This window comes from Xyrauchen texanus, chromosome 14 (assembly GCF_025860055.1).
Source record: "Xyrauchen texanus isolate HMW12.3.18 chromosome 14, RBS_HiC_50CHRs, whole genome shotgun sequence".
Classification (NCBI taxonomy): Eukaryota; Metazoa; Chordata; class Actinopteri; order Cypriniformes; family Catostomidae; genus Xyrauchen; species Xyrauchen texanus.
The window spans coordinates 24,627,909-24,653,230 of NC_068289.1; the positions used below are offsets into that span (position 1 = coordinate 24,627,909).

The following is a 25,322-nucleotide window of genomic DNA, read 5'->3' on the forward strand; positions in this document are numbered from 1 at the left end:
GCACAGGACCTGGGTGACTCGTCCATAGTCATAAACGGAGAGAAGTAGCGCTGGTTACAATGTTCTTCCGCAAGATGCATGCAGTTCTGTTTATTAACTGCTAGAGCGTGAAACAAAAACAGCAGCGCGACAAATAAACTGCGTACCTGTGTAGTGCGTACGTGTGTCTCTGTTGTTAAAGTTTATCGTTAATTTGACTATCAAAACTAGACAATAAAAGAAAGTTTAATGTTTTTCTTTTGCTGTATTTATTCATTCCTGACACACAGAGGATTTAACCTGAACCAGGCTTAACTCCTGAACTCCTAGCATTACTCTCTCTCTCTCTCTCTCTCTCTCTCTCTCTGTGTGCGTGTGTGTGTGTGTGTGGCCTGCCAGTGAGCAATGGACATACGACAGTTCTTTAAAAGAAAAAAGACAGATTCAGGTGAGAGACTAGGGACAGTCCATAATGACCTCTGTCTTGTTTTTTGTTTTTTTTTGTTCTTCTGAAAAGTGTTAAGCTAAAGTAACAGATAATGCAAACCAGCTATCTGTTGTTGTATCAAATTACTTATCTAGGCAATAGTCCCCTGCTTTTATTTATTTTATTTATTTCAAACCCACAATGGAGAATACAGCTTCTCTTGTGAAAGGAATTTGTGATTTAAAAAAGTTTCTAAGCCCAATAATAATAATAATAATAATAAAGACATTTAAAATGACACGCCTCTGTGTGCCTTTTGATCATATCCTTAGAATCTGTAAATGGTCTCCATAACATTTTTGTGACATGACAAACTGACCTCAACTCTCCTGCCTACAATATATTTGTGTATGATTGTAAGTGCCAAGGGAAAGAGTGGGAGATGGAGAAAGGGAAAGGGAGAGCATGCAGGATGAACCAGGTGAGGAAACAACAACAATAAATTGACATATAGTGAATAGTGGCAAGCAAAACAGTAACTACTCATACTCCTATACTAACTTATTGGCATTAAGTAGCCTATATTACATTTACTTTTTGTAACATTATTTTACACCACATTTTTTCATAATAAAGTAAAACAACAGGGAGAGTCCATAAGGGATGAGAGGGAATTACATTTTGTTGTCCAAGTACCTGTTACTTTGTTCAATGACAATAAAGTTGAATCTAATCTAACCAATCTGATGACTGTTGATACAAAAGGAGGCACATGGAGTTAACGGTCAGGAAAAGCAGCTGAGTGAAGAAGGTTTTGTTTTTGTTACAGGGGTCTGTCTGTGTGAACTCTCACAATTAAGCTGGTGCTCTGAAAAGGTCAATAAAAAAAAAAAAAAAGAAACAAAAAATCTGGATTTTGGAGTTAAGTTGAACCAATGTTAAAATGATAAAGTTATTTTTCAATAGACATATTTTTTGTTTTTGTGTGAAAAGAGGGTGGGTGGTGGCAGTGGGGCTCATTGGGTGCTCAGCACCCCTAAAGCTCTGACCCTAGAATCGCCCCTGGTGTGGGGGATGTTTTCTTGGCACACTTTAGGCCCCTTAGTGCCAATTGGGCATCGTTTAAATGCCACGGCCTACCTGAGCATTGTTTCTGATCATGTCCATCCCTTTATGGCCACCATGTACCCATCCTCTGATGGCTACTTCCAGCAGGATAATGCACCATGTCACAAAGCTCGAATCATTTCAAATTGGTTTCTTGAACATGACAATGAGTTCACTGTACTAAAATGGCCCCCACAGTCACCAGATCTCAACCCAATAGAGCATCTTTGGGATGTGGTGGAACGGGAGCTTCGTGCCCTGGATGTGCATCCCACAAATCTCCATCAACTGCAAGATGCTATCCTATCAATATGGGCCAACATTTCTAAAGAATGCTTTCAGCACCTTGTTGAATCAATGCCACGTAGAATTAAGGCAGTTCTGAAGGCGAAAGGGGGTCAAACGCAGTGTTAGCATGGTGTTCCTAATAATCCTTTAGGTGAGTGTATAAGAAGATATGAAGAACCACGCCCTGGGTGTAAGTGCTGGCTAACCTCTCCCCAAAGGGTGACCCTCTACGTTGCGCAAAGTATCTGGGTTGAAGACATCTACACTACAAGCAAGAACTCTTAAAATTATGATGAATATTTTGTTTGATACACTCTACATAACTGTGACAACCAAAAACAAGACCAAACCAGGAGCATGCACATGCTTAAATATGTGACTATAAAGTCACAGAGGAGGGAATATGTAGTATATTTTTATCAAGTTAATCAGGAGTAATCAATGAAAACATTGTTGATTTGTACCACATTTATGTCTGACGGGCAAACATGCAGTTTACTGTGTGTAAAACATATGTGTGACTATTTGACGGTGTGTGCAGAAACATAAATAGCATTACTTGGGGGGGGCTCTCATGACTGCTGGGAGAATTGATCTCTTCCAAAGGTGGTTCTGTTACTTCTTAATATGGTCAAGACCAGAGTCAATGAAGAGCATGATAGATAATGCATGTAACCCCACCTTGTTTGAGGAGATGTATTTAAGTAAAACCAAACCAGATTTGTGCAGTTGTTGTTACTGTGGTTTCACTGTAGGCAACTCGGCTTTATTGTGTGATAATAAAGTCTATTCTTCTGAAATCAAAACCCCAAATATGCTGAGTGATTTTTCACAAAATTGGCACAAGAAACTACTACAGTACCAGGTCTATCCACAGTGGAAAACCCCCAAAAAGCGAGCAGAGTCAAGTTGAGCTGTACCGTGAAAAGCCCCATAAGTGAGAATTTAACAAATTGAAAGAAGTAGTCCCCACATAGGTTGCATATTCATTGCAATGGACATTAAATCTCTTAAACTCTCAGCCTCCACAGTATTAATCAGCTGGCAGATTCTGGCTATTCGCTTTGCTACAGCAATCGTAAAGACGCGTTCATGATTTGAGTTAGGGCGTCAAGTGGCACTTTGTTCTCCACATAAAAAGTGGTGCAGACAACCTCTCATTCTGCATTTTCATGATAGTTTCGTGAAGTTTAAGACTTAAACTTTTTCTGTGGTAATTCACATTTCAACTTACAGAGGCTGCAAAGTACTTGCTTTCTGTCACAAGTCTTGCTTTGTACATACAAATAGCATTAAGAGATTATTTAACTTTGCTGTTGTGTGTGTGTCAGTGTAATGACCCAGGGATACCGCTTTCAACTATTTAATCGCATTCATTAATGTGTTAATTTTGACAGCTCTAAATTTAATTCATAACATTTTACAGTACTTAGTATAAAGGAATAATTTGTGAAATATTTTCATTTTTACCCTCATCCAACTTTTTCTCTCTTGCAGTGAATATGTCAGTGCTAACAAAGGCATGCAGCAGCCACTATGAATATGCCATAGAGGAATTCTGCATGGACAAGTTTAAGCTGGATATGGAGGTTCTCGATCAGCATCAATGGTGCAGCTGGGAGGACACAGTGGAGTGAGTGCTAAATATATGTTACTTTTAGCCTTTAGCCTACCAAAAATTATGACACATTCCAAGAGTGTTAATTAGTGTCCTCTGACTTTACAACAAGTGTAGCTTCAGGTTTGCTGACCACATTACACTTTGCTGGGTTCTTTCCGAATTGTTACAAAATTTCAAAACTAGTAACGATGGCTAGGGATGAAAACCTGAAAAGTATTGAGATAAACAAGTTTACTTTTTCATTACAATTAATTTGTATAGTTCTTTTCACAATACATATTGTTCCGAACAGTGGTGGATTTAGTCGCCGCCTTAGGCATCTTGCGGGGGGACATTGGCTGGAGTTCAGTGCACCCACTCTGTGTCTTGCCTAAGATGTTGTAACTGTGGTATTAACAAAATAATTAATGAAGGAACAGTGCATTATTGACAATTAATTCACACCCAAGTTTTAACGGTCACTCCACTTTACACCGTGGACCCATTACCATCTCAGGTGTGCATACATTTTCAATACATCATGTGCATTACTTACATAACAAATAAGTTCTGATTATAATGAAAAATAATAATTCATAATTCCTGTGCATGGTTTAGGAAAGAAATTGCTTACACAATATTTTGAGGTGCTGTGTGCACAAATAAATTGTTTCAGAGCATATTTAAATGTTTCCTGCCATGTTAAAAGACACTTTAGAGTGACCCCAAAATGGACTATAAATGTTCCAAGCCAATTTCACTACTTCCCCTACACATTTCCCACAGATGATCACAGTCACTTTGGTTCAGCACTCTTTTAACAACTTTTTTCAGTGTAAAACCACCTTGCAGCTAACACACATGTATGTATATTTGAACACTTTGTGGCAAGGTCAGAAAAGGGTAGAGTTGTCTCTGTAAGTGAGAAGACTGACGGAGGTTCCCATCTTATCATGTATATCAGAGGGATTAAGTGCACCACGTGGCACAGCTCCAAGCATGCACCGTTCCTGGGACTGCTTCCATATGCCCAGCTGTTTGTGACACAATGGAGGAGGTTATTCGTGGTGTCCAGGAAAACATGATATGGAAGTAGTTTCACTTTCCCACCATGTTAACAAGAAGAACTGTTTTGCCTTTACTTCTGTGCCTGTGACAACTGGCCTAAAATGAACTTCTTCACTCTGACTAAAGAGACAGTTCAGAAAAGTGACACTGATGTCCAAGCTGTCCGATTGGGCCAGCAAGGTCTACCAGTCCCTGTCATCAACACTCCAGTCATTGTTTATCCCCTGTGACTCAACCCGTGTCATTCTTTTGTGGTTCTTGCCAAGGTGCAAATTGCTGACAGTGCACTACAGTACTGGAAATTATTGCAGTTGTTTTACACCAGTCAATAAATAATAATAATAACATTATATATAATAATACAGTCTAAATAATAATTTAATAATTATTATATATTATAAATAGTGCTGTTAGTCAATTAAAATGTGTTATCATGATTAATCAAATAATGTTTCGTAGGTAATTGCATTTTATCACAGATTATTTGAAAGTGCTGAAATCTAACTCTAAATTTATTTATTTTCCTGTCAAAAGGCATTTATTTTCTTCTTAGGAAAGAAAACAAAACAATATGTAACAATTAGGGCTGTCAATCGATTAAATTTTTTAATCGAATTAATTACATGGTGTCCCGATTAATTAATCGCGATTAATCGCATATACAAATATAAAGCCCCTCATATAACAATAATTCAATACATAATTATGAAATAATTATTCATAGTTATCTTTAAATATAAAAATATATATATATATATATATATATATATATATATATATATATATATATATATATATATATATATATATATAAATATATATAAAATAAAAAAATATTCAGATAATTAAAATGCATTACATTCTTGTAGCAGAAGAGTTCATCATTGATAAAACAATATAAAAGTAGCTTTAGAATACAATACATTGTTTATTACCATATTATTGAACATAATTCAATCATTGGCATACAGTTCACAGCAATCCATTTCACAAGTAAATTTGTCAATCAGTTGGAGATTTATTATGAGGGTTTGTTTAAGAACCGTCAATGTACACCTGCGTCAGACCATTTCTTTATTTTTTAGAAACAAGCCAGGGGTATACATAGGGTGACCACCTGGCTATTGCTCTGTTGCAGGTCAGCAGACCTGATTTTGCAGGACAAGTGGGAGAGATAACGTAATATTATTGTACTAGGTGAATAAATATTGATTTTATATTAGATGTATTTTTGCAGTGATGTTAAACGTTAATGAAGGCGCTGTGAACGTCACTCAGTTTGGCATAAGGTCTACGATACAAACTAATTTTAACAGCTCAGACCTACTCAATGTAAATATAATGAAGTGAAAATAATAATCTAATCGTTAAAAAGCACATTTCCAAATAAGCACATCAATTCCATTATTAAAGACTAGAACGATTAAATGCGATCTTACCAGATTTAGTGCATCGTGAATTTATTTTTTTTGTCTGATCTGGCTGCTTCGAGTAGGGCCTTCTCATTCATTATGACTGTACAACTCCTGGCAGGTGTAGGTGTTCACTTTCACCAGGAGTTCACTTTTGATGAGGTCCACAGATGCTCAGTTCCTTGTCTCTGTCCACGCAGCGGTCATCAGTGAAAACACCCTATCCACGAACGCGTTGCTGACAGCTCAAAGCCAAAGATATCAGAGCTGTCATGTTTGGGGCACTGTCCGTGAAACTTCGGTGGCATACCCCTGCACTCTCCTTTTTTAGGGTCACCTGTAACTGGTTTTAACCATGTATATATTGTCTCCAATTCTTTATTAAACGAACAAAGACATTTTTTCTTTTCGGGAGCTCCAGATAGACCCATTTTTCTGTTGCAGTTTTCCAGTGTTTTCCCGCTCTGGCAAGAAAAAAAGGCTGCGCTGCGGATGTTCAGTGTTTTCTTATTAACTTTTTTTTTTATAATGATTTTGTAATTAAAGGATGATTAAATTAAATTATGCCGAAATAATAATAATAAAGATAAAAAATTATACATACAAAATTAAAATGCGGGACACTTGCAGGACTTGCAGGACATGGGACAAAGCAAAATGCGGAGACAGGTGGTCACCCTACAATACGACCTGCGTCAGACATGCTTGTGTTGCGTCTCGGGTGTGTTGCGTCATAAAAATAAAACGTTTAGGTCACTGTGTCAAGTTAAATATAGTTTAATACTCAATCTTTAAACACATATTGAGATCCCTTAGTTCGAATTTGATCCCTTAGTAACGCATATCTGTGTTGTTTCTTCACTGTATAAACTGTGTGTTGCTCACACAGCTGACATTTCACTTACTGCCCTCTGGAGTATACAGGTGGTACTGCGATTAAATGCATTAATTATTTTAATGCGTTATTTTTTGTATAATTAATTGCGCGTTATTAACGCGTTAACTCGACAGCCCTAGTAACAATAAAATGCTTTATTAACATTTTTCAAACAAAGCCTTCCACAGTATAAAATGGAAATGCACTAAAATAGCACCAATTTAAGTAACATTATATACTTTCCAAAATCTAAGTGGGAGTTTGACAAATTTAAATAACTAGTCACCACATAGGTTGCATATTCATTGCAATGGGCATTAAATCTCTTAAACTCTCATCCTCCACAATATTAATCAGCCAGCAGACCATGGCTATCTGCTTTGTTTCAGCAATTGTGAAGCCGCATTCATGATTCACGTCAGGGCTACTGCACCATCATCAAATTCACTTTGAACTCCAGATGAAAAGCGCTTATAGACAAAAACGTCTCATTCTACGTTTTGGTAATTCGCTGTGCTTCTGTGGTAATTAAAATGTTACCGCAGGCTGAAAAAGTTCTTGATTTCTTTCACAAGTTCCATCTAGGCTTGATTTGTTTAACAAATAGTGTTAAGAGCTCCTTTCCCCATGACTTTATCACTGACGCTGAACAAAGTCTTTCTAGCAAGTATTGGCCACTGGTGGCCATCTTTGGAACGCTCTCTGAAAGTAAATTCCAGTTATAAAAGTGCAGCTCCTATCCAGCTACTTGAATTGAAGAACACCAATATTTAAAAAATGGTTGGTCAAGATTACCATCGAAGAACATATTTCAAATCAGCGGTAAAATCTGACAACACTAATCTGAAAGCTATGCATGTTCAGAAGTAGATTGACATGCGATGTCTGTATCAAAACGATGATTGGCTCTTTTACATTAAGGCGGCACTTCCTTTCTACATCTGTTGACCGTTCTAATTTCTCCCATTCATTTAAATAGAAATGGCCTGTCTATGCTAAATAGTCTCTGGCCTAAATCACAACTGTGTGTGTAATGACCCCAGGTGGACACATTGCAAAGGTTCCACACTACCAACCAAACTTTAAGCTGTTATTATGGTAAATTAATTAATTGTGATTAAGAACATTTTACGCAATAAACTTATTATAATTTCATTTATTAACATCTATTAAGCTCTAAGTATAAATAAATAAAAGAAATACTACAAATTAAATATTGAAAATATTTAAGAGATTATAAGTCTGACAATGGCAGTTTTATTAAGGTGTTGAATTTGTTACAAAATTGCTGCTTTGATGCTGTAGGGGTTGTGCCTAAAAGGTGATGAATTTAGAGATGCAACTTCATGGAGAGGGTTTTACTATGTTAACAGTCAAACATTTACTTTTAGCAAGCCTGCTAAAGCATCTGTTACCATGCTAAAATATAAAGGCACTGCTGCTAAAATATAAAGCTTAAAAAACAAAGAAAAATTATCTAGATTAAATCAAGTCTTTTTCACTAACATCCATACTAGAATGTGGTTTAGAGTGACCTACTCAGGGGGAGAGATTATTATAGGGAAATCCAGACATCCAGAATTGTAAATGAATCCTCCAGTTGTTGTTACACTGAGCCTTAATTTCTAAAACAAAATTATTATTCATAACGCCTGCTTGCCTAATTATGTCACCTTTATTAAAAGCCTGGCTTGTTGTTGCTTTGTGCAATTCCCTTTTGACAGTGAGTCATAGATTCTGCTAACCATGTTTAACAGTTGGTAGTAATAAACAGCAATGACCTTGACCTGTGGCATTTCATTTTGTGCTTCCTCTTATTATAAGTGTTATTGCCAGAGTGAGAACTAAAGCCTGAATTTTTTTTTTCGTTGTGATTCATTTTTCAATTTGCGCCTGTTTAAATTACACAAACAGACATGAATAAGATGGTTTTAACATACCGGGTACAATGATTAAATTCATGAAAAGAAGCCTGTTATGTCATGGTATGGCAGTAAGTGAACAATATTATGGCCATGCTGTCAATGCTGTACTTTTTAAATGATTGGAGGGCTCAGAATCTTGATTTGTCAGCCTTCCTGTTCCTAAGGAAATTGTATTGCTCAAATGTAGCTTCTTTCATAGCCAAGGAGATTTAATGCATTTTTAGAAAATTATTAACTTTGTCTCAGATGTTTCAGATGTATAGTTTAGCAACTGTGCAAACATTTATTTATTTTTTGTTCTGTAAAGCACATGGCTCATGAGTAGATTCTTTAGGTAAGGAAAAGCATCCCTGATCTGGGCGCAGGTTCAAGTCTGCCATCTCACCCGTGAAAAAAGTGCTCATTAAAGTATGTATAGCCTCCTTCTGCCCTCCATGAGGTCATCTAACTCTGTTACTCAATAATGCACAAAGCACTGTCTAGGGACAGCCACATGTCTTGGATCAGGTCTGAGCAATATGGTAGAACAACACATGGTCTCCAGTGAGTCTCAAAATAGTGAGGTAAGACTTATTGAGCTCTGAGGGCAGTCAAGTGCAGGTAATTAAGGTTATATACAAATTATCAGAGGAGGCGAACATTATTGCATCTCAGCAAATAGTCTCACTTGGTCAATGGAGCTTTAAACCTTCAGAGAGAACTGCAATCTATAAAACCACCCTTCTGCCATGCCAGGGGTCATTCCTGTATGTGTTGGTGTGCTCATTAAGCCTCTTTGAAAGCACAGAGATGATGCTAAATATATTTGTAAAATACAAAGCAGCAGCGATAAGATTTTAGGCAGGTGTTTATTTATACAACTTCTGCTTGTCAGAGTTATTCAATTAAGGAACAGATGTTAAAACCTCATTCTTGATTGTTGTGCTACTGATTTAACAAGCATATAACAGTTCCCACAGGTTTAATAAAGTGCAAACTCTGGATCAAAGTAGAGACATAATCTCAGCTTCTGTAGATACAGGTGAAACTCGAAAAATTTGAATATCGTGCAAAAGTTCATTAATTTCAGTAATTCAACTTAAAAGGTGAAACTAATATATTATATAGACTCATTACAAGCAAAGTAAGATATTTCAAGCCTTTATTTGATATAATTTTGATGATTATGGCTTACAGCTTATGAAAACCCCAAATTCAGAATCTCGGAAAATTAGAATATTACATGAAATCAATAAAAAAAAAGGATTTTAAATACAGAAATGTCGGCCCTCTGAAAAGTATAATCATGCATATGTACTCGGTACTTGGTTTGGGCCCCTTTTGCATTAATTACTGCCTCATTGCGGCGTGGCATGGATGCTATCAGCCTGTGGCACTGCTGAGGTGTTATGGAAGACCAAGATGCTTCAATAGCGGCCTTCAGCTCTTCTGCATTGTTTGGTCTCATGCCTCTCATCTTTCTCTTGGCAATGCCCCATAGATTCTCTATGGGGTTCAGGTCAGGCGAGTTTGCTGGCCAATCAAGCACAGTAATACCATGGTCATTGAACCAGGTTTTGGTACTTTTGGCAGTGTGGGCAGGTGCCAAGTCCTGCTGGAAAATGAAGTCAGCATCTCCATAAAGCTTGTCTGCTGAAGGAAGCATGAAGTGCTCTAAAATGTCCCGGTAGATGGCTGCGTTGACTCTGGACTTAATAAAGCACAGTGGACCAACACCAGCCGATGACATGGCTCCCCAAACCAACACAGACTGTGGAAACTTCACACTGGACTTCAAGCATCTTGGATTGTATGCCTCTCCATTCTTCCTCCAGACTCTGGGACCTTGGTTTCCAAATGAGATGCAAAATTTGCTCTCATCAGAAAAGAGGACTTTGGACCACTGAGCAACAGACCAGTTCTTTTTTTCTTTAGCCCAGGTAAGACGTTTGACATTTGAAGCCCATGTCCAGGACCCGTCTGTGTGTGGTGGCTCTTGATGCAGTAACTCCAGCCTCAGTCCACTCCTTGTGAAGCTCCCCACACATTTGAATGGCCTTTTCCTGACAATCCTCTCCAGGCTACGGTCATCCCTGCTGCTTGTGCACCTTTTTCTTCCACACTTTTCCCTTCCACTTAACTTTCTATTAATGTGCTTTGATACAGCACTTTGAGAACATCCACCTTCTTTTGCAATTACATTTTGAGGCTTTCCCTCCTTGTGGAGGGTGTCAATGATGGTTTTCTGCACAACTGTCAGGTCAGCAGTCTTCCCCATGATTGTGAATTCAACTGAACCAGACTGAGAGACCATTTAAAGGCTCAGGAACCCTTTGCAGGTGTTTAGCTGATTAGAGTGTGACACTTTGAGCCTACAATACTGAACCTTTTCACAATATTCTAATTTTCTGAGATTCTGAATTTGGGGTTTTCATAAGCTGTAAGCCATAATCATCAAAATTATATCAAATAAAGGCTTGAAATATCTTACTTTGCTTGTAATGAGTCTATATAATATATTAGTTTCACCTTTTAAGTTGAATTACTGAAATTAATGAACTTTTGCACGATATTCTAATTTTTCGAGTTTCACCTGTACTGTTGTGGTTTCTGGTCTAGGCCATTACTTTTAAAGGAATAGTTCTGTCATCATTTGTTATTCCTAACCCATATGACTTTCCTCCATGGAACACTAAAGGAGATGTTTTGCAGAATGTCCACAGTGCTATTTTCCATATAACAAAGGCAGATAATGACCACTGTTTGTCATGCTCCAAAAAGGATGAAAAAGCCCCATGAAGTACCATAAAAGTGTGCACTATTGTTACGCTGGGAAGGAGTCAAGAGAGCTGGATCTAAGTGCAGCTTTAGATTGTTTTATTTTTTTAAATCTCTTTATTGAGTTTTTCCAGGACAAGCACGATATACATTACAGCAGCACCCCATGGACTACGAGGTGGCAATACAAGAAATGTCCAGATAAGAAAGCAAACATTACAGAACCAGTAATAAAACCATAAAGGAGTAGTTAAATTGCAACAGGAAGACCCCCCCCCCCCCCTTTTAGATGTACCCATATATACATGCATAGCCACATACCAGCGTACATACCCACGTACACACACACACGATATATAAACATGTACATACATACATCCACATACACGTACACCCGTACACTCACATACATGCATACACAAACACACTTAAAACTAATGGATGTTATACTGGGCTTGAGAGAGAAGGGCAGAAAAGTGTATAAATAATTTTTTTTAAATAAAAATAACTTTTAAAAAACTGAACAAACATGGCAACAACAGTGATTCAGGACAAAGAGAAAAAGTGGCGATATACTATGGGCAACAACTTGATATGACTAGTCAGGCACCTGAGGTGTGTAAATCAATTCACGACTGCTGGGTTATCGACCATTTGTCAAGAAGCGGTTTTCATACTTTTAGAAAAACCCTCTCTTGACTGGCAAGCTTATATCGAAGGTCTTCCATGTGGATTACATTGCCAAGTTCTCTTAACCATTGGTGAAATGTGGGGATAGATTCAGATTTCCATTGTTGTAAAATGAGGCGTTTCGCTAGCAATGTACAAAGTGAGATGGCCTGGACAATGTGGTTATCCAGTACGGAAGTCACGGATAGGCCGAACAGGGCGAGAAATTGATTTGGTAAAATAGGTTTGTCATGAGCCATTTCAGCTTCCAATTCTTCTTCCCAAGCCTTCTTTATTTTAGTATCAGATAGGGTTACATTGTCGTGGAATATCGCGATGAATCTCTCTAAGTTGTAAGAAAAGTCTCGGAGTCTTGAGTTCCAGATGCCAAAATTGTAGTTTATTGAACACCAACAAACATGAGACCGGCCAGCTGTCCGTTCTGACTGTCTTAGTCCAAAACCTCCTCTTCTATACAGTTTGTTATCTGGCATTACCTCATTTCTGTGCCCCTTTGTTATTTTTGTAACCAATGGATACTATTTGCCACCATTATCTCACAGAGCCTTTTGATATCTTTTTACTGGTAGAAACTTGGCTTTAGTCTATCTTCAAGGTCCTTAGTCTCATTATTTTGTTACAGCTGGGTGCTCTTTGTGGCCTCTGCAGCATCAACACTTTTAGTAACCTCATATGCTCTCTCCTGGGTCACACAAAGGCCAGGAAACTCATATAAGTATTTTGATATATAAGAAACATACTAGAATACTGAAAAATATACTATAACATGTGCTAACAAGAGTGAGTATATAAACGAGATTGACCCACTGCTGTTAGCGTTGTGACGGATAAGGCACGTGAGTATGGTGTTTGTAGGTTTGTTCTCGTAGCCCGGGAGATGGGTTCTAACATAATTCCTTATTTGGAGGTATCTGAAAAAATGTGATGCTGGTAGGGAATGAGACTGTTGCAGTTGGTGGAAAGATGCTAATTTTCCTCCAATATATAGGTCACCAATTGTGACTATGTTTTTATCTATCCAGGCAGAAAAAGTTGGATCATTTAAACCCAGAGAAAAGGCATGGTTTCTGCCAATAGGGCTATCTAGGTAGACTTTGGGCAACTTGAGGAAGATTTGGATCTGCCTCCATATTCGGAGAGAGTTCAGAACAACCAGGCTGGTTATGTTAGTCAGGATTTTAACTTTGTCGGGATTGTTCAAAAGCGCTAAGAGGGATGTAGGTCCACATGCTTCCCGTTCCATCTGGAGCCATTAATAAAGTGGAGTCTGGTGATAGGCATTGGCGAATTTGCTGCCCAGTAATAAAGGTGAAATTGAGGAAGACCCAAACCACCCCCAGCCTTATTTTTACATAAGTGATTTTTTGAAATTCTGGCCTTTTTATTGCTCCAGACAAATGATGCGATAGTGGAATCCAATTTCTTGAAGTAATATACTGGTATATAAACCGGTAGGCACTGAAAAATGTAGAGCAATCTGGGGAGGGTCACCATTTTTATTGCATTAACACGACCTATTAAAGAAATTGGTAAAGTATTCCAGAAGTCAATGTTGTGACGCAGCTGCTGAGTTTTAGTATCCCAGTTGGACTTTAACAGATTTCTGTATTTTCGTGTCGCAATAATACCTAAGCATTTCATTTGATCATCCACATTCTTAAAGGGCATTGTACGTAAGAATTCAAGATCTGTCTCATCTGATATTGGAAGCAATTTTCTTTTCTCCCAATTAATGGTGTATCCCGACAAGTTACCAAATTCTGTAATTATATGTAAAAGGGTGGGGAGCGTTATTCTGGGGTGCGATATGTATAATGTTATGTCGTCCGCGAAAATGATAGGTAGTGGTCTTTGCCATGGAGTTGGATAGGCTTATAATTCGGGTTTTCCCTAATTAGACAGGCAAGCACTTCAATGCACAGATTGAATAGGTGTGGAGAGCAAGAACAGCCTTTCCTGACACCCCTTTGCAAATAAAACGGCTGCGATATTTCCCCATTGGTGACAATGGAGGCTTGGGATTGACAGTAGATGATGGTAATCCAGAGTTTCCAAAGCCGAAGTGGTTTAGTGTAGATAACATAAACTGCCATTCTATATGGTCAGATGCCTTCTCTGCGTCTAAGGCAGCGGTTCTCAAAGTGTGGGGCGCGCCCCACTGGTGGGGAATAGAGACGTGACAGGTGGGGCGCGCCAAACGGGGGGAAATTTTCCTTTTTATGCATTTCTGTCTTTATTCGTTCATGGCGAGTCCGCATCGTCAACTTCATCTTTACAGTGACACATAAAACACCAGTTTATTAATAAACAATTAAATGTCTCCTTGCTATTTTTGTTTCACATTCATAATCATTACTTTTGCCGGTTCTTTGTGGCAAGCTTTATGCCTGCTGTAGGGTATGCAGGTCAGGTTTGGGGAAATGTATAATTAATTTCAATGATCGTAATCAATGATTAATCAGACGATTTGACCCGGATACCCATACACATTGTAAAAACGCCCCAAAAAGGGCTTATATAGTCCAGGAGTCTGCTTCAAATATATATAGATAATTAAAAACCACGAATTATAATTAATTAGGAATAAACATTATATGCAGACAGGCTATATTAATTTAATTAGACCCTCAATGGAATTGACCCGTAGGCTACCGCAACCAGTCAGTTCGTCCAGCGAACAGCTTTGCTAAATATTTCTGATCAATTCCCTTGAAGGTTTATTCTTAGTTATAAGCCTACTCATCAAAGCACGTTAACTTACTTTGATAATATCAGCTCGTAGCTTAAAATCGCACATTAAAGAGGCTTTGTTTTATGATCAACACACACAGACAATCAAGCATATAATTGGGTTTAATACAAGGAACTAGAATATATCACTACACTTGACAAACAGACACTTAACATGTAACATAAAATAAACATAAAGTAAACATAAAATAAACAGAGTAGAAGCAATAAGGAAAATAAAGAGATTATTAAGGATAGCAACTTATTACAACAATTAACCCTTTGAAGCCAGCAAGGAAATTACACACTCTAACGCGTTTGAATTTCAGGTGAAATAATACTTGCATAAAGGAACTCTGTGTGTCGCTGAGCAAGTCTGCACGTATGTCGGGTCCTCGTGGCGTCCTTTGAGACGGAGGATTTCGGTTCGGTGTTTCCAGAGCGTGGAGTTGAAACTCACTTGTTGAGAGAGAGTTGAAGGGTTGTTCCGAGAAGTTGCAATGTTCAGCAGAAGAGAAGAGAAAAATGTAAGATGGCTTGAAGAGATCCGGGAGAAGTCCAAGGGAGGTCCGGAAGTGAAGGGGGGAAGTTGGGAGCAGACAAGAAGACGAGAAGATAAGAGTTGAAGTGTTCAGCAGAAGAGGGTTGAAGTAAGAGTTGAAAAGGAAGAGGATAAGAGAAGAGAGAAGAACTAAGCTGTAAGAAGATGAGGGAAGTAAGAGAGCGAAGGTCCGTTGTTGGTGCAATTTATGCCCTTAGAAAACGTGTCCCACCTCTCATTGGCTCGACCAATGAGAAGGGTTTGGGTTCCAGGCGGGAATTTGGTTTATTGCTCTTTTGTTCTCACATTTCTCATTGCATGTGCAAGAAAGAAAACTAGGAAATATACTTGTAATACTAATATGTTGTTGTTATCGACATATCATGTACACAGTCATTTCAATCTTCGAAATACCAAGTTATAGAGACCAAATATGCCACACATATGATTTCGGGTAACCATGGTATGCAAAGTCTGAAACATTAACCCATTAGAGTTTGCAAGAAACATAGACCAAACAACATTTAGGAATATTATGAGATGGAACATAAGATACATGTCAATATTTTTATCACATGGATTATATATATATATATATATATATATATATATATATATATATATATATATATATATATATATATATATATATATATAGGATTAAAAGGGGTCATTTCTCCTTCTCAGTACGAATTTGGTGAGAATCAGCCCTGACTGAGCCTTCCTTTGGGGGTCGTAAAATTCTCCTTCCTTTGGGCAGGAGAATGATTCCTTTGTCCCGTCAGGCTCATTTGCATGTTTATGGCTGTGTTTATGACGGTAAGAGATTTTGGGCTGAATGACTCAAAAGATGGTAAACATAGCCGAAATACCATTCTAAGGTGACCTTATATTTATTTTCGGCTAGGACAAATCGTAAGGTTTAATTTGATACCAAGAAAGATGTACTTGGTTCACTTAGACGTGGATATACACTGTTAGGCTATTAAATATAAGATCACCTTATTAACTATAATAGGTTTTACTACACTACTAAACTAATTTCAACTAGTTTTGATAGTCAAATAAACACACAGGGATTAAAACATATTTCATTAGACATACATTTCTAAGTTTAAAACTGAAAAACACACACACCCACATTTTTACGTTCAAGATCTCACATGGTAAAGCACGCGGTGTGAGGCGAGTCATATGGGAAAGGGGGGGGCTTAGCAGTCACGAGGATTTCCTGTCAATAGTTCCTTGTCTCTTTGTCAATACATTTATTGTGCTCGTGGAGTTGGAACAGTAATTTCTTGTTTTCATGGACCTGCTGAGTTAATTATTATCCTTCATTGATTCCTCCAGACGCTACAGTCCCCCTTTTTGCCAGGTGATGTCCCTGTTGGAGACATCATCGGGCGACAATCATCACAATGGCGGATGGCAGGTGAATCATGAGGGTTTTGTAGCAGGTGGTTATTCGGACGGAGGGTTCAATTCGATGAGGTTCAAAGTGGTCTCTGTCATGGTCCCCTCTTTCCGGGGGTTTCGTCAGAAACCTACAGACATGGCTTTCGTGAGCTTGACTGTGGATGGTTTGCATCTCGTTGAGCCTCCTGTACAGGAGGAAGGCTAGGCCTAGTCTCAGGAGGTGGCTGATTCCCATAGAGATACACAATGCAGTGTCCGCTGCGGTCCAGGCTCGGACAACAGGTGAGGTGGTCAAGATGGGCATTCGAGACAAGGCTTGGAGGGCTGTGTCACTAGGAGCAATGTCAATTAACTGGGAGCCCCCTCTTTCGATCCATAGTTCAAGTTCTGGATCTAGGGTGAGGTTTTGATTCTGGAAAAAGATGGGATTTCCAGTTCTGTTTCGTATTCTTTGCCTGGGAGATGGTATAGTGCCAGGTCATCGAGGTGGAGGATGGCACCTTTCGGGACTTGAGTCCACATGCTCTGGTTGGGCAAGGTGAGACGGGTGGCGGTGTCATGCTGGTTGTAGGTGAGTGTAGCTGTGCGCACAGTAGTGTTAACGAGCCACCTGTCGCCTACGATCTCTGCTTGGGTCTCGGTGACTTGAGTGCGAGGCTTGTCATCGGCGGGGCAGTGGGTATCGCTGCCCAGGTGTTGCAGCCCACAGATTCCGTCAGTGTTGTCTCTGAGGAAGGGTTTACTGGGGCAGAGGTAGTGAATGTCTTTGGTCAACGTGCACATGTGCAGTTTTGGGGCCAGGTACAGCCGTGGGTTGCTGTTGTGGTAGGCCACCACGTCTGGGGTGTGGATCTTGATGTGTGTGTTACTTTTCCAAAACCCGATGTTGACAATGTCCTTGAGCCGGTAGATTTGTCTTGACTCTATGATGGGTAGGTTCAGGAGAAAACCCACTTCCCTCTGCTCTAGGTCGACGTAGAGTGGGATGGCGCTACCCAGAGAGTAGGCAAGGTGTTGTTGCAATGGGTCAGTTGTTGTGGTGATGGCGGAAGCCAGCACGGTTTGTACAAGGCTTAAGAGTATCAGGTATGGTGGAATGCTACCCATGGCTAGGCTGTAAATGGAGGAGCTCAATTCGCGCAGCATGTCTGTCATCAGGGCTGTGACCAGCTGCGTTTGAGCAAAGTCGTTCACAGTTCCTCTCAAGGTCTTGCCGATGGTCTGCAGGGATGCACTTTGCGTGGTGAGTTGCTCTTTTAGCTGTGGTATCTCAGTCTGAATTTCGGCCGTAAAGTGAATGCCTCTGTCTGAGTTGACTCTCAGGGGCAGTCCGAACCTGGAGAAGATGTAGTTCATCAGGAGGTATGCCATGGTCTGGGCAGTGTCGTTGGGTGCTGGAAGACACTCTACCCACTTTGTGAACTGGCACACAACTGTGAGGAAGTATTTGTTGCCCCTCGTCGACCTGGGCAGAGGTCCTACCCAGTCGATTTGGAGGTCTGACCATGGGAATGTGACTCTCCTGCGTTGCAGTGGAGCTCTGTGGTTTGGGTTTGCCGGTTGAAACTGGCAGCAAACCCGGCATTCTCTGACATATTCTGTCACATGTTCCTGCATGTGGGGCCAGTATGCCACTTGCTTCAGTGTCTCATAAGTGGCTCTGGTGCCGTGGTGCCCGGCACATGGTGCGTTGTGGGCATAACTTAGCATGACCCCCCTTAGGCACTGTGGCACCATAAGCCGTGGCGCTGTGATGTCATCAGGTGCATACCACAAGATGTTGTGTATCACACGCAGCATGTGCTTTATGTCATGTAGTCGTCTGAGGCACGGGTTGTCAGTGAGGTCAGACGGCGGTAGAGGGTGGTTGGTGGGGTCAGAGAGGTGGTTTAGGAAAGTCTTTATGGATGTGTCAGAGGCTTGCATGTCCGCTATGTCGTTGTTTGACATCTGCGGAGCCAGCGTTAGAGGCTGTGAGGGTGGTACTGTTGCAGGAAAAGCTGTTTGGAGACTGTGTATACTACAAGGTGTTGGTCCTTTGTCAGTTCTGTTCTGCATCTCTGGTCTTTGTCCACTGGCATGACTGAAGTTACGGAGATGATCTTGAAGGGGGTTGTGAACACGGTGTTTTCTGGGTGTCCTTCGGGTATCATTGAAGCTGGGATAGCCCAATGATTGGTAATGTTAGTTCAAAGTCATGAAAGTCGTGGCTCACTAGCCATCCTGCCCGGTAGGCTTTTGGAATTGTGATGTCCATTGCCATGCAGTTGTTGAAGAAGATGTAAACAGCACGGGATGACACTTCAGTGAGGGGCGTGGCTTCCAGCGTGAGTCCAAGTTCAACGCATTCGGGTGAAGGTTGAAAGAAACCCAGTGTGTGGTTTAGGGTTTGACCACAGCGCATGTTGTGCCGAACAGCACCCCCTTTGGTGTATGCTGGAACTACAGTTTCCTGTTCGTTGACCAAGGTGCAGACCTCTGGAATGGTCTGGCCTGACCGGAGGTTAGCAGTATTGGTTGGAATCACAGGAGGCTGTAAAGTCAGTGGGGCCCACAAGACCTCATTAATAATGTCTACATGAGCGTTGAGGTGAATCAGAATGTCTGCTCCAATGTAGACATCGTGGGGCAGTTCTGGAAGGATCAAGAAGTAGTGGGTCAGACACCGGTAGTTCCAGTTCAAGTTCAAGGCGCAGATCCTTTTGGCTGTCACCATTGTTGATGGGCATGAGTTCAAAGGAAAGTGGGTGTGCTTGCTGGCAGATGGAAGGTCCGGTGTGTCTTCAATGAGAGCATTGTATAATGAGAGTTGTCTGCCCATAGTGCTAGTATGATGTCAGTGGCAGTTACACCATTCAAGTGCAGGTCAGCTGTGACCTTAGGGCAGAAGGAGTCAAAGTCTTGGGTGAGTTGAAATGTGCAGAGTAGCGAACTTGAATCTCGCTCTGGTGCTGATGCTGTGTCACTGTGGTTGGCTGTGAGAGTTCCCGTGACCTTTGTGACCTGACAGTCTGGTTCAGGTGTTCGGAGTGACTGAAAGGGGGAGAGGTTCTCGCACTTGAGCCCACATCTTCAGCTGTATGAAGTCCATGCAGGGGCTCGAAGCGGTCTAGTAGATGTTCCCCGATAAGGAGGGATATGTGTTCATCGGCGAGATGTACACAGGGTGTACCACACTCAAAGGACCAATTGTCAAGTGAATGGGAGCTACCTGTTCAAGCCGGACGTCATCTTGGCTGTATGACTGGACATTCAGCACACAATTCTGATAGTTTAGAGTTCAATTTTGTGTTTTAGCTTCAAATTTGAGTCTTTCAAAAGTTCAGCTGACATCAAGGTGAGGTCTGCTCCGGTGTCTACCAGGGCTTCGAGTCTCACCTCATGTTCCACAGTGATGGCGAGATAGAGTTTTCGTGCTACCCCCTTTTCGATCAGATTCCCCAGGAGTTTTGGTGTTGGGGCTTGTGTGGTGATCGATAAGCAGTTAGGGTCGGTGTCGGGTGACTCGGTGCAGAGACACACAACCAAAACAGCACTTTCTGGTATATTAGGGGCTTGGTCACTGGTGTGAAGGATTGTGTTGTCAGCTGCAGGATGTGTGGTTGTCAACTGCAGTGAGTGGGTGTCGCTGTCACTTGGTGATGTGATAGCTGGTTCGGTAGTCTGTTTCTGAAGAGCGGTGATTTGGGTGCTTGGTTCAGTAGGAGGGCAGTCAGGCAGGGTGTTGGTTTCAGGCCTCACACTTAGTCATGAGGTGTCTGGCCTGCCTTTGTCTTTCTTGTGAGGTGTTCTGTGAAGAAGCTCTTTCAGAACCTTCAGGATCTCTGCGGTCTCCGCCATGGCCTCACTGTTTTTCTGTGGGGTAGGCTCAGACTTGGACTTGGCTGGGGCATGCCGGAAGGGTTTCCGCTGCGGGCTGTCTGGGCTGGACGTTTTAGTTGATGGGGCTCGGCTCTTTCTGGGCCGTCGGCTGGCTTCCCACGTGGCTCCACCCTTTTGGTTGTGGGGGGGCCGTGGGCTGCCATAGGATGTTTCAAAGCGCCCGCTCTGGTGTTTAGGACGAGCACCATCACAGCTGCAGTGCCCTCTTCTGGCTTGCAACGGTCTTGGCTTGTTGTTAAAAGTTCTGTTACTCTGGTACTGTTGGGCACCCTCTGGTGCCAGCTCTGAGCGCTGATCAGTGACAGGGCAAATGGATGGAATTTTTACAGTCTTTTCAGAAGCAATTTTCTGCTTGATGAAAGCTTTATGGGCCAAGTCTCACAGTTGTTGGGTAGTCATGGTGTGAGGACAGGCCAGGACCCCTAAGTGATGACTCACTGTGTGATGCAGATTTCGGAGAACCAAGGTTCTGAAGTTGACATCTTCTTCCATGCCCGGTTCATTTCGTGCTCCGAAGTAGGCTCGTCGGATTCGTTCGTAGTAGGCCTGTGGCGTTTCTCGCCGAGCCTGCTTGAGGTTCATGGCAGCGGTGAGTCCTTGATCAGTTTCTGGATCAGAGAACTCTCTGATGAAAGCCTGCCGCATCTGTTGGTAGTCTGTTTTGACAGTCTCTGGTTGATGGTCTAGGAAGCTGCATACGTCATGGCTAGACGTAATTCTGAGCAGGTACAATCTGTCCCGCATGGTCACGTGGGGAACAGTGTGCAAGTGAAAGTCTATGTCTTGCAGGTAGGCGTGCACGTCGTGGCCTCCTGCAGGATTTGGGGTGAAAGTAGGGATGTTTCTGGCCAGCTTGTCAAGTTCTTTGGGAGCCATGCCGTGGTTAGTGACCAGGCTTTGGTGTGCGGGCTCCCACCCTTTTGTTGCTGACGGGGGTTCTTGGAGGCTGGTTGGTGACATGTTGAAAAGTGGGCTCTCACCCCCCTTTTCAGCTCTGAGCTCTTGGCTGAAAAGCTTGGTGTTACTGGTCAGGGGAAACTTTGTGGTGTGCGTTTCCCTTTTCTGTTCGCTCTGCAGTCTATAAGAATGTTTCAGTTCTCTGTGAACAGTGTCAAGTTCATATTGGAGATGGTCTCTGTGCTGAATAAGTTCATGGATTTCAGCTCGGGCCATGTTCAGGTGTTTTTCACAGGCTCTGGCTTTAGCATCTCTGTCTTTTAGTGCAGTCTCTGCTCTTGCAAGGAGAGACTCGCCTTGTTGCAGCTTTTCATCGAGTTCCTCTCTGGCTGTTCTCTCCGTCTGTTCTCTTTGGTCTGTATCCAGGAGAAGATTTTCCAGGGCATTTTGAAGTCTCTCTACTTCATCTTGCTGTTCCTTGGTCTCGAGGCGTAGCTGATCTAGATGATTCTGAGTTTTGGCTTGGTTCCTACGGGCCTCCTCAGCTTGGAGTTTTAGCGCTGCGGCCTCCTGCTCCAGGTCAAGGTTGCTTTGCTCATTTATCCGTGTCTGGGTGATAAGATTGTGGGCAAGACTTCTGATGATCTTGGTCCATTCTTTGTGGTTGTAGCTCTGTGTTGGATCGTGGGCCATTAGGTTGTCCAATTCGGCGTCCAGTTGCTCTCGACCTAGGGGCTGTAGGTCCCTGGCATCCTTGGGTAGGACGGTGTCCGTCATTGCACTCAACCAGGCCTTGAGGTGATCCCAGTGGGCTGCGGGACTGGACGAACGGGACATACTGGCTTACTGTAGGCGAGAGAAAAGAACAGCACACACAAAGAGGCCAATGCAAGTACGCGTAGGGTTAGCGAGTTACAATGAGGTGGCTATTATCAGCCGTAATTTTGACTAACTGGGGTAGACAGTTAGACAGTTAAGTGGGCCGAATTTCGTGGGTCAGTGCAGGTCTAAATAAAGAATTTGACAAGGCGGCAGCCCACAAGGGTTATCTGAGGATGCGGGCTGCCTGTTTGTCTCTTTATTCAGTTTTCCTTGATGGCTCTTGTAGGCTCTGTCTTAATGTGAACTGGAAGTACACACTACGACAGAACAGAACAGCAGAATAAATTAGAACACAATTAATGTTAGGAATAGATAGGCAGGAGAAAAAGGGCCTAAGTCTACCACCACTGCTAGGGTTTATGATAGGACCAACAGGGTGGGGCGCTATTGAGGTATAAACTCTAGGAAGATGGTGTGACTTAGGGGAGAGAAAGAAAAGAAATGGGCCGAATGCTTAAATGACTGGGGGAATGTCTACTATTATGTGGCCTATACTGGTGGATGGATTTTACCTTCTTCTAGTATGCCTGGGGTGAATCGGTGTCACTCTGCTGGGGACCAGCGTGTGGTCAATCTTTCCAACGGTCCCGAACACTGGACCGCAGTGTCCCCGGGCCCTCTGCTACTATCACGGTGCGCCCTCTCAAACAACTTGACTTTAAACACAACCGCCAACACCAAGGTGTCAACTGTCAGACGGCACAACAAGATTGGATTTTCCCTAGAACCCTCGTAAGAGTGGCCCCTCTTTAGGCCCTGGTTTAGGTAATTATTCCAACTTGCCGTGTGTGTCGACTGACGGGGTTGACTCTCTTTGGAGTGCCAAATTGCTGATGTTGTTGCGTGCCGCACCAATGAAAAGAGACAGAAGAGTCCGAGATTCACATACAGCCAGCGTCAGTAACGCCGGTCGGACAAACCAGCTTGCTGGGAACCACCAGAGATGACTGTCGAATCACCACAGCACACTAGGGAATTCTACATGGAAATACAGAACAGGATTTAGCCAGTGAAAGTCTTAAAGTGAATTAAGGCTTTCTTGTTTAAACCAAATTGAGTAATTATGTGCATAGAAATAACAGGCAAAAGCTTTATCAAATAATGATAAATAAAGGGGAAATTTGATAATGATGTTAATTATCAGACCAATCCAACCACAAGAAATGACAGAAGTAAACAATGGACAGACAAACTTAATTTAAATTAAATTTAAACTTGTTAAACTCAGTTTAAATAAGCGTGTAAAAGGATGTCAAGTAGCATCTAAGATAGTAAGGATACAGTCGTAATAAAGTATCAAAGAGGGAGAGGAAAAAAAGAAATAAAGGAAATTTTTTTTTTTTTTTTTTTTAATTAAAAAAACATTAAAAATAATATTAATAATAATTAATAATAATTAAATCACATTAATTAATAATAATTGAAATGAGAGACTTAATTAAAATTTACATTCGAAATTTGTTTGTTTCAAACCAAATTTGAATAAGTGTAAGAAAAGTTAGAGATCAGAATTGTGTCCGATGATAATCAGATTGCTGTAAGATATCAGTGATGGTATCTGAAATGACCCAACTGGAATGAGACTTAACTTTAAATTTTAAATTCAAATTTTGTTTGAAACCAATTAAGTGTAACAGTCGGAGGTAGAAGAATTGTTTAACGTCCAATAATATTAGCACAAGCAAAGCTTGTAACTGCAAACATGGATTGACAGTCAAAACCGCCCTGTAAATCTTCACAAGGAGAAAGGGTTTGAGGAAAAAAAAAAAATGACCTACAATGAATGTCCACACGATGGCGTACTTGTGCTCGCGCACAATGACGTCATGGGGTGGGAGTAATTTGGGAACTAAATTAAATAAATATATATGACCTGTCTGTTAATGTCCACACGATGGCGTACTTGTACTCACGCAAGATGACGTCATGGGGTGGGAGTAATTTGAAAAAGCAAATTAAATAAATATATATGACCTGTCTGCTAATGCCCACACGATGGCGTACTTGCGCAAGCGCAAGATGACGTCATGGGGTGGGAGTAACTTGAAAACTAGTCAAGCTTTTACAGGCTGCCCTCTATTGTTTGTTAGTAAAATAACACCCTATATTTCAGTGTGACTCAAATCTGGGCGCGTTATGCTGTGATTTTCTGCAAAATCACAATTATTCAATTGAGACCTCGGCGGGTCTGTTTTTTTCTTTCTTTCTGGCGCTATGCTTTACATAAATGGCGTGGCAGATTCTTTTTTCCTGCACTACTAGTAAATGTGGACAACAGGAATTGTACTTCTGTGTTCGGCTCCCATACACATTAGAAATATAGCACTTATTCAAAATGTATTAGGTTTTCGATTGATTAGCTACGTCCATGTAAACCAGGAGTAATTTTTATAACGTTTATAATCTCAGGCCTTACTAAGATGAGAGAAGGAGCATCGCTTCACCCAATCTTCTATCGCCCTGACAGAAGAGCATCGTTCTGAACAGGGCTGGTTTGTAATATTAAAATATAGCGCGTCTTCACAGAAGCAATTTTAATATTATGAACTGCAGTTTACTTTATCACTCAACAGTGGCACCAAATGTTTAGACATTATTTAGCAACTTGTTAATCGTGCTGAACTGAGACGGGCTTTTTGTGCCTTTCAGTTCGGCGCGTTCGTGTACAAAATTAACAACAAAAATACACAAAATTAACAATGAATTCGTTCACAAAACAAAGCTTAAAATGTGCCAGCAGCATTCTCCAATATTAATATGTAGGGTAAGCAGGTCAGGTTTGGGGAAATGTATAATTAATTTCAATGATCGTAATCAATGATTAATCAGACGATTTGACCCGGA

The 25,322-nt window shown here is 41.1% G+C and overlaps 1 protein-coding gene across 1 annotated transcript in view; it reads left to right on the plus strand.

Moving 5' to 3' along the window:
* LOC127655088 (receptor activity-modifying protein 1-like) overlaps window positions 1–25,322 on the plus strand; it is a 129,087-nt gene that overhangs the window by 68,124 nt on the left and 35,641 nt on the right. Inside the window, exon 2 of the mRNA XM_052142697.1 lies at window positions 3,299–3,434. Within this exon, the coding sequence (XP_051998657.1) occupies window positions 3,299–3,434 (136 nt within the window). The remainder of the gene's footprint in view (window positions 1–3,298; window positions 3,435–25,322) is intronic.